Source organism: Littorina saxatilis, linkage group LG4 (genome assembly GCF_037325665.1).
Source record: "Littorina saxatilis isolate snail1 linkage group LG4, US_GU_Lsax_2.0, whole genome shotgun sequence".
NCBI lineage: Eukaryota > Metazoa > Mollusca > Gastropoda > Littorinimorpha > Littorinidae > Littorina > Littorina saxatilis.
In genome coordinates, this window is record NC_090248.1 from 36,163,989 (window position 1) to 36,177,682 (window position 13,694).

At 44.1% G+C, this 13,694-nt stretch overlaps 1 protein-coding gene across 1 annotated transcript in view; it reads left to right on the top strand.

Moving 5' to 3' along the window:
* The window catches only part of LOC138964620 (glutamate receptor 3-like), a gene marked incomplete in the record, with an annotated part of 75,978 nt that extends 62,486 nt beyond the window's left edge, over positions 1–13,492 (top strand). Inside the window, 8 exon segments of the mRNA XM_070336623.1 lie at positions 563–751; positions 1,141–1,300; positions 2,400–2,579; positions 2,960–3,107; positions 3,397–3,676; positions 4,752–4,913; positions 8,348–8,488; positions 9,439–13,492. Coding sequence (XP_070192724.1) covers positions 563–751; positions 1,141–1,300; positions 2,400–2,579; positions 2,960–3,107; positions 3,397–3,676; positions 4,752–4,913; positions 8,348–8,488; positions 9,439–9,621 — 1,443 coding nt within the window.
* Positions 13,493–13,694: the final 202 nt, after the last annotated feature.

Genomic DNA, 13,694 nt, shown 5'->3' on the forward strand with positions numbered 1-13,694 from the left:
CGGTTGTTTCTCTTGTCGGAGTATTGATCTTGTGTTTATATAGGAAAGAACAATCTGTGTACGTACCTCACACATATTTAGGCAGTCGTGGGGCACTAAATACCGGTTGTTTCACTTGTTAGAGTTTTTATTTTTATTTTTATTTTATGTTTTTATTATTCTTTTATATACACATAAACATAACTTACAGCAGACACAGAATTTACCAGCATAAGATATGATTGTCTTAGCGCATACACACGCACATACCTAGAGAAGACACATACATAGACAATACTGTGGGTGGTTGAAAGGACAGGGGACATAAGAGGGGTGGATAACTGAGGTTGGTAGGTGGGGACGGTGTTAGAGTATTCATTTTGTGTTTACATAGAGTATTCATTTTGTGACAACAAAGAACATTCAGTACCTGATGCGTACTGTGGCAGTCAAACGGCAATAAACAGCGGCTGTTTCCCTTGAGTATTGATTTTGAGTTTAAAGCATATTTATGATAACAATTAGTCTAGGCACTGTAGCAGTCAAGGGGTTACTGTGAATTCTGACCAATGTCCATCGCCAGGAGCCGTACATCATGCGCGAGCTGGACCCGAAAGGGGGCGCGCGCTACGTGGGCTACATCAAGGACCTCATGGACATGCTGGCTGACCAGGTCGGCTTCAAGTACAACTTCAAGATCGCGGACGACGGTCAGTACGGCCAGCAGACGCCCAATGGATGGACAGGCATGATCGGAGAGGTCCTGAACAAGGTGAGGCTCAGGCTGATACGGTACAACTCATGTTAAGACCCCCGACAATTAGAAAGGAGGTAGTCTTGCAATGGATGTCAATTTGCATGATTTTCATAATTTATATAAGACAATGGACCTTGTGTACGAGAGGGAGGGGTTTCCAAAATGAGGCAGGGGTACAGGGGCTGGCCATGGTAGGGGGGGGGGGGGGTGGGTCTGGGGGCATTGATCTGCAGATGCGGTTAAAATGTAGTATTTGAAAGGGATATTTTGAGTCTTTCCTTGAGACAAAAAAAAGGTACCTAGGACACCCCCCCCCCCCCCCCAACCCCCCCCCCCCCCCCCCCCCCCATAGGTCAAACCCAGCTTTACATGAACACAATGTGACCTCCACGCTGTCATTGCAGCAAGCGGACATCGCGGCGGGCGCCCTGACGATAACGGGAACGCGGGAGGAGGTGGTGGACTTCACCAAGCCCATCATGTCCACCGCGGTCAACCTGCTGGTCAAGAAGCCACAGCACATGGACATGGGCCTCGGGTACCTCGTTAGGCCATTCTCCACAGGTCAGCAACTTTCTTCGTCGTCTTCTTCTTCTTAATAATGATAATAATAAATCACTTTTCTATAGCGCAAGTCCCGAATTCACAGCTCCAAGCGCTTTACAATTCCAATAAACACACACACACACACACACACACACACACACACACACACACACACACACACACACACACACACACACACACCGTGACACACACACACACACACACACACACACACACACACACACACACACACGCACGCACACACACACACACACGATATACAAATCACATTAGAAAATACAAGCACACTAACCCATCATACCGATAGGAACAATTACACAGTCAATAACAACAACAACAAAATTTAGCAAGCAAGCGTACTCACTACTTAAAATAAGAATTCTTCTTCTTCTACTTCTTCTTCTGCTTCTTCTACTACTTCTTTTTTCTAAGCAGTGTCGATTATCGGCGTGGCAATTAAAGAAAGAAACAGCAAATTATAAAGGCCGTACTGTCCTTAAAGCCCCAGTATGTCTAAAATGGTTTACAAAACAATTTAAATCTTCTCATAAGAAATGCAGTTCTAGCCTTATCGAACACACTTGCAGTAGCATTTAATAGCATTCAATGACACAGTTCGTTTGAATGGTTATTTAGCTCGAGTAAACCACACACTTGTTTTCGTGGTTTATCTAACCCCTGAGCCATCATGAACCCGTGTGGTCCACTTTCCTTTTTTTCACAATTTAGAAGTCAGTTTGTGATTTCAATGCAACTCGCTGTATGCAACAAACTGCTGCGAGTCAAACGAACTGAGCGGTGGCGGTTCACCGTTCAAAGAAATCTGGCGACATGCAGAACATTTGTCTGCTACGAGAACCACCTTTTGCGGGACAAACTTCCGTACTATCTTTTTTGGCCAAGGTTAATATCAGGGTTTGGTTTTTGATTTGCAGGGCTATGATTATATTCTATCCTGGTGTTTCTGATTCAAAAGGCTAGATCTTCCATCCTGGTATTTCAACTCACAGAGCTATATTTTCCGCTATGGTGTTTCAATTCACGAGGCTATTCATCCCACCCTAGTATGTCTGACCGTATCTATCTATGATGACAGATTTCTGGATCCTGCTGCTGGTGGCCATCATCATCGTGGGCTTCCTGTTCTTCCTGATCGGACGCTTCAGCCCCTACGAGTGGATCAAGGTGACGGACGAGAAGGACCTGCGCGGCGCCAAGAACGCATTCAGTCTCAGGAACTCCTACCTCTTCGTTCTCAGCTCCGTCACCTGGCAAGGTATGGTACACCCTTCACCCCTCCGCGCTCCGCACACACAAAAATGCACGCGCACTGATGCACATGCACGCACACACAAAACTATACATGCTCATGCACATATAAGCGCACGCACGAAAGTATACATGTGAGACCCATACAAAAACACTTTCAACTGCTACATTTTAAAAGCAGCTGTGGGAAACGCCCAATGGGACCCCCACCTTGCCAGCACCTGTGCCTTTACCTCATTTGGGAAGCCCCTCCCTCTTGTTTACTTGGTCCCGCCCTGCTATATATAGCACTTTCAATTGAAAGAAGGTATCTTTGGTAGTTTATATCGTCGTTGACAATCAAAGGAAGTGTTCTTTAAAACTTTGCTTGTGTGTGTGTGTGTGCAGGATTCCGCGAGCCGCCTCGGTCGATCTCAGGTCGGTTCCTTGCGGCGTTCTGGTGGATCTTCGTGCTCTTCACGCTGATCGCCTACACTGCCAACCTCACGGCATTCCTGCTCGCTAGGCCAGAGCAGATGCCGCTCATGCCATTCAAGTGAGTGCAGGCACCAGTTTACAGTGACACCAGAACACAATCTGTGTCTGTCGCTCTCTTTTTTCTTCTCTTGTCCTCTCTCTCTCTCTCCCTCTCTCCCCCTCCCTCTCCCTCCCTCTCTCTCTCTCTCTCTCTCTCTCCCTCCCTCCCCCCCTCTCTCTCTCTCTCTCTCTCTCTCTCCTGGTGAAGAACAAAATCATCGCAATGTAAACAATCATCTTTGGATCTCATCTCATCTGATGGGATTTTATCTTTTCTAATCTCAATTAATCGTATCTCCATCACCCAGGACCTACGACGACCTCGTTGAGAACAACGACATTGCAGTGGGCGCAATGGCGTTCGGGTCGACCCAGAACTCGCTGCGCAAGAGCCGCGACACCACGCTGCAGAGCTTGTGGAATAAGATGAGCCAGCAGAACTCGTGGGTCAGCTCCAACATCGAGGGCCTGCAGCGGGTCAAGAAGAGTGACGGTCACTTCGTCATGTTCGTCGAGTCCACCACCGCCGAGTACCTGGCCCGCAAGAACTGTGACGTCATGCTCTACGGGGACAACCTCTTCCCCAGGGTGAGCTGTGCTAGTCTGGGGATATTGTGTGTGCCGGGTGTGTGTGTGTGTGTGTGGGGGGGGGGGTCAAGGAACAAGAACCCCTATAATTGTTGCTGACTGTTCTTTCAAAGCTACAGAAGGGGTTCGATTTTTATAAGATGGTCCATATTAGGGGACCCACACATACTTTGGTATTTTGCTATTATTTTTTGTTTGCAGTAGAAACTCGGGGTCAACACTGCGAAAATGTAACAAAGACTGTCTCAGCTGTCATATATAGCAATTTGTGGGTGATAACAGCTTTTGCTGTGGACAGAAACGATTCTGTTTTAGGCGGCAAATTTAGAGTGAACGCTGCCAAAAGTGAAAAAAAGCGAAAAAGCCTAACGGTTTTGGGGTTTGTGTTTCTGCAACGTTTTGACATGCGCAAGTTATCCGAAAAGAGCTAATACAGCGAATGAAATAGTTTTGAGCGCTCTAGCGCCGTTAGTTTCTCAGAACAGGATTGGGCACTATGTCATTGGGTCGCTGCCATCGGCGAATGCTGAATAAGGCACACAGACCACGGGATCTCATCCTGCTGACTGCATTGTATTATTTCAGAACAACTGCCTGGCTCTGAGGCATCTGCCATCGGGTTGCTGCTGAACAATCCACAATGACAATGTACCCCACCCTCTTTGTCTAGATCAAGTGTTGCTGACTGTTTCTTTCGCTGTTTCTGGCGAATGGTTTGGCCACACAGAAGGCCATTGAGTCACTGCTGAGCAATTAACAAGGGCCTTGTAATGCAGACCTAGACCTAGTGTTGCTGACTGGTGTCTTGTTTTCGTTGTTTCAAGCGTGCGGGCTGGCCACACATAAGGGTCTGCCATCGGGTGGCTGATCAACAACCCACAGAGACCTTTTACCCCACCCTCTATCTGAAGATGTAGCGTTGCTGGCATGTGTTTTCTGTTGGTTGTTTCAGGCGTACGGCCTGGACACACAGACGGGGTCTGCCATCGGGTCACTGCTGATCAATCACTGACAAGGGCCACGTAATACGGACCTAGACCTAGTGTTGCTGACATGTTTCTGTTGGTTGTTTCAGGCGTACGGCCTGGCCACACAGAAGGGGTCTGCCATCGGGTCGCTGATCAACAAGGCCATCCTGAAGCTGAGGGAGAACGGAGAACTGGACATGCTGCATCAACGCTGGTGGAGATTCAGCGGAGAGTGCTCCGACATTGACGGCAGGAAGTTCTCACAGAAGGTGAGCTGTGCGCATGTCTGACACGCGTGCCGCGCCGACACTGACTTTAGACTTGGGCACTTGTTCTGTATCATCCAAATGTGGTGATAACGTATCAGACCGTCAGTTTTCAATCAACCCGCCAACATAGGCAATGAATCTTGAAGAAAGCCTTACATGACAATTTGAACGTTATCCAATATTATATAATTATTTAACCAACACACACTCACACACACACACACACACACTCACACACACACACACACACACACACACACACACACACTCACACACACACACACACACACACACACACACACACCGTGACACTCACACACACACACACACACACACACACACTGACTGACACACACACACACACACACACACATACACACACACACACACACACACACACACACATACACACACACACACACACTCACACACACACACACACACACACTCACACACACACACACACTCACACTCACACACACACACACACACACTCACACACACACACACACACACACACAAATAATAACAACATTGAGTTGTTCCCGAACAGCCAAATAGGTTAAAGGGACATGAAGAACAAATCTACAACCGAGCAACCAACCCAACAACTTAGCATACATCAGGCATGACACTCGCGGAACATGTGTGAAACGTCACCCAGCAAATGTTTCATGTATGCTTCTTTGTATTTGTTGCTGAGGCCGGACAGTTGCGTGTTCAAGTTTCTCATAAATCTATCCGCCATTTTGGCCAAAACGTTCTCTAACATTTCCACTAGAGTGACCGGTAGCTCAGTTGGTAGAGCACTGGACTTGTGATCCTAAGGTCGCAGGTTCGAATCCGGGCCGGGACGGACACGGGTCAACTTTATGTGCAGACACAGAGATGGTATCCATGTTCGTTCCACCCCCGGCCCGTGTCACCACAGTGGCACGTAAAAGACCTCGGTCATTCTGCCATAAGTGCAGGTGGCTGATTACACCGAAACACACCTATACACGCAGCAAGACCGTATACTCATAGCATCGTCAGTCCACCGCTCACGGCAAAGGCAGTGAAATTGACAAGAAGAGCGGGAGAGTAGTTGCGCTGAGAAGGATAGCACGCTCTTCTGTACCTCTCTTCGTTTTAACTTTCTGAGCGTGTTTTTAATCCAAACATATTATATCTATATGTTTTTGGAATCAGCAAATGATGGAGAATAAGATGAACGTAAATTTGGATCGTTTTATAAAAAAAATATTTTTTTTACAATTTTCAGATTTTTAATGACCAAAGTCATTAATTAATTTTTAAGCCACCAAGCTGAAATGCAATACCGAAGTCCGGGTTTTGTCGAAGATTACTTGACCAAAATTTCAACCAATTTGGTTGAAAAACAAGAAGAGCAAACGCTCGATCGAGTCACTTTCGCAGTTCTGAATATTATATGAGGCATCAGATGGACAGGAAGAAATTGCTATTCACAACACAATGAGTCACGTTCACATAAAATTTGAGCCCGGTCACTTTTATAGTTTCCGAGAAAAGCCCAACGTTAAGTTGTGTGTTGCCGAACAGAAAAGGCTAGTTATCTCCCTTGTTTTTCTGATAACGTTCGTAAAAGGCTACAGATGTAAATACTTTGATGTAAAGAATAATCCTACAAAGTTTCAATCACATCCGATGAACTTTGTCAAAGATATAAAATGTCTAATTTTTCCTTTGACGCTGACCTGTGACCTTGAAAAAAGTCAAAGGTCAACGAAACCATCGTTAAAGTGTAGAGGTCATTGGAGGTCACGACTAAACAAAATATGAGCCCGATCGCTTTGATAGTTTCCGAGAAAAGTCCAACGTTAAGGTGGTGTCTACGGACGGCCGGCCGGCCGGCCGGACGGCCGGCCGGACGGCCGGCCGGACAGACTAACACTGACCGATTACATAGAGTCACTTTTTCTCAAGTGACTCAATGAGGGCGTGACAGTGCCGCCTCAACTTTCACGAAAAGCCGGATATGACGTCATCAAAGACATTTATCAAAAAAATGAAAAAAACGTATGGGGATTTCATACCCAGGAACTCTCATGTCAAATTTCATAAAGATCGGTCCAGTAGTTTAGTCTGAATCGCTCTACACACACACACAGACAGACACACACACACACACACACACACACACGCACGCACATACACCACGACCCTCGTCTCGATTCCCCCCTCTACGTTAAAACATTTAGTCAAAACTTGACTAAATGTAAAAAATGAAAATGAGAGTGACCGTACTGTATGTTTCAGTGTGACTGCAGAGAGTGGCCGTACTGTATGTTTCAGTGTGACTGCAGAGAGTGGCCGTACTGTATGTTTCAGTGTGAATGCAGAGAGTGACCGTACTGTATGTTTCAGTGTGACTGCAGAGAGTGGCCGTACTGTATGTTTCAGTGTGACTGCAGAGAGTGGCCGTACTGTATGTTTCAGTGTGAATGCAGAGAGTGACCGTACTGTATGTTTCAGTGTGACTGCAGAGAGTGGCCGTACTGTATGTTTCAGTGTGACTGCAGAGAGTGGCCGTACTGTATGTTTCAGGGTGACTGCAGAGAGTGGCCGTACTGTATGTTTCAGGGTGACTGCAGAGAGTGGCCGTGCTATATGTTTCAGTGTGAATGCAGAGAGTGGCTGTACTTAATGTTTCAGGGTGACTGCAGAGAGTGGCCGTACTGTATGTTTCAGGGTGACTGCAGAGAGTGGCCGTACTGTATGTTTCAGTGTGAATGCAGATAGTGGATGTACTGTATGTTTCAGTGTGAATGCAGAGAGTGGCCGTACTGTATGTTTCAGTGTGACTGCAGAGAGTGGCCGTACTGTATGTTTCAGGGTGACTGCAGAGAGTGGCCGTACTGTATGTTTCAGGGTGACTGCAGAGAGTGGCCGTACTGTATGTTTCAGTGTGAATGCAGAGAGTGGCCGTACTGTATGTTTCAGGGTGACTGCAGAGAGTGGCCGTACTGTATGTTTCAGGGTGACTGCAGAGAGTGGCTGTATACTTAATGTTTCAGTGTGAATGCACAGAGTGGCCGTACTGTATGTTTCAGTGTGAATGCAGAGAGTGGCCGTACTGTATGTTTCAGTGTGAATGCAGAGAGTGGCCGCACTGTATGTTTCAGGGTGAATGCAGAGAGTGACCGTACTGTATGTTTCAGTGTGACTGCAGAGAGTGGCCGTACTGTATGTTTCAGTGTGAATGCAGAGAGTGGCCGTACTGTATGTTTCAGTGTGACCGCAGAGAGTGGCCGTACTGTATGTTTCAGTGTGACTGCAGAGAGTGGCCGTACTGTATGTTTCAGTGTGAATGCAGAGAGTGGCCGTACTGTATGTTTCAGTGTGAATGCAGAGAGTGGCCGTACTGTATGTTTCAGTGTGAATGCAGAGAGTTAATTTATTGTATGTTCCAGGGTGACAGTCTGTCCTCCCTGCCCATCTACCCGGTGACTCTGAGGGACATGGCTGTTGCCATCCTCCTGCTCTTCCTCGGCATCATCGTTGCCGTCGTCTTCCTCATCGTTGAGCTCATCTACCACTACGTGTCCACCGGGGTTAGTATTGGCTGAGCTAAGATAAGACGCTTTTCTGTCCAAGTTATGCACACAGCTCTTTTTTCACTACAGTTTTGATCCAGAAAAGACGCTTTTCTTTCCAAGTTATGCACACAGCTCTTTTTTCACTACAGTTTTGATCCAGATAAGACGCTTTTCTTTCCAAGTTATGCACGCTATGCACATCAGCTCTTTTTTCACTACAGTTTTGATCCAGATAAGACGCTTTTCTTTCCAAGTTATGCACGCTATGCACATGAGCTCTTTTTTCACTACAGTTTTGATCCAGCCAAGTTGATTTTCTGTCCAAATTAACTACCTCAGGGCACAAACTAAAGCTAAGGTTCCACTATCACCAATATTTTGGCGAACCACAACGAGTTACTACGATTTTGCCACAACGATGTTTGCCACGAATGAGTACGACAAATCGGCCGAACAAGAACGAAGTACACTACATTGGGGTGTGCACGTTAAAGATCCCACGATTGACAAAAGGGTCTTTCCTGGCAAAATTGTATAGGCATAGATAAAAATGTCCACCAAAATACCTGTGTGACTTGGAATAATAGGCCGTGAAAAGTAGGATATGCGCCGAAATGGCTGCGATCTGCTGGCCGATGTGAATGCGTGATGTATTGTGTAAAAAAAAATTCCATCTCACACGGCATAAATAAATCCCTGCGCCTTGAATATGTGCGCGATATAAATTGCATAAAAAATTAAAAAATAAAATAAAATAAATAAATCCCAGTGCACTTAGAAATGTACCCACGGAATACGCGCGATATAAGCCTCATATTGATTGATTGATTGATTGTAATACGAACCACAATGACCTCGGCGATTTTCTCCACGAATCCCAAATCGTTGTAGTTTGCCGTCAAAATTCGTCACAGTGGGACCTGGGATTAACCTTGCATTGATCTCTCTATCTCTCTCTCTTGCAGGGCAAGATCGAACGGCCCAAGATGCTGGACAAAAAGATCTTCAAGGCGCCCAAGTTCACCAAGAAGTCTAAGCAGGCCAAGGCAGCCAAGGGTGACGAGGAGGCCGGCACCTCAGAGCCTCTCACCGACGAGGCCTTGGAGGCAGGCACCTCTGGAGGCCTGGAGGAGGTGAAGGAGACGTAAGCGAGAGGCCTGGAGAGGCCTAGAGAGGCCTGACGATCAGGGCCTAGAAAGAAGCCCTTTGGAGCTTGGATCAAGATGACGACGGCGTCTGTGTGTTGTAGGGTTTGCACAGCAAGGTGTTATTCATTGCAAGGTGTTCCTGTTTGTCTCGGGCTGAGTTGGTTATAGTGGGAGCTTAGCGGTGGTACTAGCCAGGTTCAAAACTTTTTGTGTGAAAAGGTATGATACTATTGTTTTGCCTGAAGAAATCGAAAAGGGTAAAATCGAGTTTGTGGTTGTGGAAAACCGAGGGCGACTCGAGTCAAATTGGTTTTGACCTTTTGAAGAGGGAGCCAGCTTTGAGCTTTTTCACTGATGTCGAGAAACTAAAGCCAGCGCTCCACACTGAACCACATCTTGCCTCAAGAATATTAAACTTAGGCTGTACCTTTTCAACTCCTAGCTATTAGTCAAGCATAATTCTGAGACGGGGAACACCTTGCAAGTTAAAACTGCTATGTATACACTTTGCAGCACCGGTGCTGTTCCTGACTAGAGTCTGCAGCGTTGCTCATTTGCATCACCGTGAGATCTTTCCTTTCTATCTCTTCCGCTCCCTGATAGGTACTCAAAAATTGCATCATACTAGGTATTAATGCCTCATTTCTATACTGAACGCAGGCACCGGATGATGAATAAAATTAGTCTTGAATCTTGAAGAAAAGTCTTTCACAATGAAGGTGTCCCGCGTGTAAAAACATCCTGCATCTTATGATTTAGGCAACATTCTCTGCTTACTCCCTCTGTAGTTATTCCAAACGTTAGGTTTTCCTTGTGTTGTGTTTCTTGGCTATATATTCTCAGGACTGCATGAGTGAGGCAGCAAGGGTATGTTTCAGACAATCCTTCAATGACGCTTCTGTTTGAATAAGTAAGTGTGAAAGTGAATTATACGGAAGCAAACAAATATTTAGATCAAAACATTGCATAAAAAGTGAACATATTCATGTCGATACGAACGTTGATTTCTGAGTTTCTTTATTCTGGTGATGCAAATGAGTAACTGATGCAGGCCCTTGGCTCTTTGGCTTAAAAAATGAGTGGGGTTTTATTTCAACTGTTGCAAGTATTGGTGTTGAAAGGTTTTAATTTCCTGAAGAAAACTTTTTTGTTTTGGCGTTAAGCTCACACGACTGCTTTTGTCATATTATTTGAGTCTTCAAACTTCGCATATTTATTTCTTAAGGGATTTCAAGGAAAGCAACACAGATGTTTGAGGGTAATTGAGTTGAATGATTATCAAAAACTGGCATAACTTTTGAAAAATGTTTGATAATATCTGATACGGTTATTTTGTTCTTTTTTAAAAGCAGAGTTTTTCTGGAAAGTATTTGTTGTACTCCAGATGGCATCCTTGGGCGCTTTTTGTGTATTATGTGAGGCTTCTGTGAGTTTTAAACATCCACGTCTTGACAGAGAAATGATGTGCATAAATGTAGTGTGCAAGTGCCATTGACTTTAACTCCTTAATTCCTTTAATTCCTTTGTTCGTTCCACATCAGCTTTTGCCCCCGAGGGGTGTGAGTTGATAGTGTCACAAACCTTCGAGGTTGGAATACATGGTTGATGTTCTCGCGTGAAGGATGCAGTCTTCCGTCTGGTCCTTCTCTGTTCATTCTCACAGATCAATCAAGGCTGTACAAACTGGAAATCGTTTAGACATTACCGCAGATTTAAAGACTTAGCTGCTGGCAACATGGCAATAGGAATTTTGGGAAGGTTTTCAATGTATCGTGCACGTCGCATGATGAATTTTACAAACTCTTTTTAAAAGTCATTATCTTTGCTGCCAGTAGTTCGGACTTTCAATCACAAAGTGTCAAAAGAGTATAATTATACCCATCTTGCAAGGGGTAGGGTGATTGTTACAGTATCTGGGTCAATTTGTGACAATGAACGGAGAAAGTCCAACATAAAAGAGACCTGTATAGAGGCAACACAGCCAATGCAACGCGCACGGGTCTTTGACTTCACATTGCCGAACAAAATTCTTTTCAATGTCATTTTTCTGTTCTGTGGTTTGTATTGTTCTTCTTGTGATTCTGGCATCATCTGAGCAGAAATTCATTGGAGTTAAAACAGCCAGGAAATGGTCAGAAGAGTAGGTTACAGAGTGTTACGGTGAGAGCTGGTGATAAGCTGGTAGTACAGTTTAGAGGGAAAGGGTGTGGTTTGGGAGAATTAACTCTAAAAGAGTGTTGGTATGTCGACAAACTGGGAATAAAGTGCTGTTTCCAGAACTTTTTTCCTCGCACTGATTTTTTTTCTCTCCTCATCATCATCATAATCATCATCATCATCACAGCATCGTTATGAACATTGCCATCATCATTGCTCAGCACATTTTTCATTGTTTCCAAAAACTCAACATCAGTGCCATCTCATTGAATTTTGGATCGAAATGCAATTCAAAAGTCCCGTTTTCAAAACTACGCAATTATGTCAACTGTGTGCCAACAGCTATTTTCTGCATTCAAGTGTATTGTTTTGATCGAAAGCATCATTTGATTGGATGATTTGCAATATCGGAGAAATTATTCAGCATCGTTTGATTGGCTAATTTGCAACACAAGAACAACCATCTAGCATCGTTTGATTGGTTAATTTGCAACACAAGAACAACCATCTAGCATCGTTTGATTGACTTCTTTGCAACAAAAGTACATAATTCAGTTGGCTACTTGTATCACCACAGTTTTGGAGACCACAGTTTGCGGTAATATTTCTGTCATGATATTAATTAAGATCAGTGACGTTTTGATGCACTTGACAGCACTTGCCCATTCAAGTATGTATGAAAATATATATGCTGTAATATATTTATTTATATTTGCGAATATACCCGTTATTGTGTGTATTCCTATATGTACGGCAACCGAGTATTATAAATGAGATAAGTGTGAGTGAGCTGTCACATTTTACACGTTGCACGTGTTTTATGCAAATCACCAGCGTGCCTGTATCAACCATGGCCTTTTGCACAGTTTAACTGCATTTTATGTAGAAAACTTTTATCAATAAAAAAACCCCAGTTATGTGCCACGTAAATGACAACACTAGACGCAATCGCCCATTGCAAAGATTTTTGTGTACATCTCTACTCATCGGAATACTTTTAAGTACTGATGCGGATATGAAACAAAACACACACACACAGACAAACACACACACACACACACACACAAATTAATAACGGTAACCAGCAAAACTGCAGACCTCTAGTCAAAACAAACCAAATATTTCAATACCACATGTCGTGGTTAAAATCAAAAGCATTCAATCTGTGTCATAAATCAAACCGTGTATCGAAGTTATGAATGTTTTATTCGTATGGTTAGCCAGCTCGCTTTCTTCTTGTTTGGTGTCCAACAGCCTGTAGACCTATTTCCTTGAATTAACTGCGATATTTGTTGTGTGTCATTCATATCACTTTCAATCTGTGTGTGTGCGTTGATAATTAATTAATATACAGACAGTCTATAATTATGTTTGGTTTTTGTATTTTTAATGTTTTGTTGTAATTTAGTTTTGTTTATACTGCTCACATGTGTACGTGTCTATTTGTAAATTTCATACTTTTAAGGTTGACACTCTTACTTAGCTAAGTTTGACCGTAGTTAACGATTTTATTTTTTAAACCTCGGGTATAAATTTGCTGAATCCACTGGAGTTTACTTTGCTTCATTTGAGGAAAAATTCACGCACACAGCCCTTGTAAAAATGAGGTTCAACTTCATTTGCGCATGTGGAGTAGCCAAGCCCGGATGTGAATTTAACCGAGTGGTAGACCGTGTAGCCATTAAAATAAAGTGGTTTCTTCCCCACAAAAATATGTCATTCTGTGTATGTGTGTGTGTGTGTGTGTGTGTGTGTGTGTGAGTAAAAGATCCAGAGTACATTCATTCACCATGACTTACACCACTACATTATTCGCAAGCAGAATTTAAAAAACCTGAGACGTAACAGACTGAAAAAAGAGATCCGAGAAACAGTTTGTATTGTACTCCTGAACACATAAGTGTACATTTGCACAA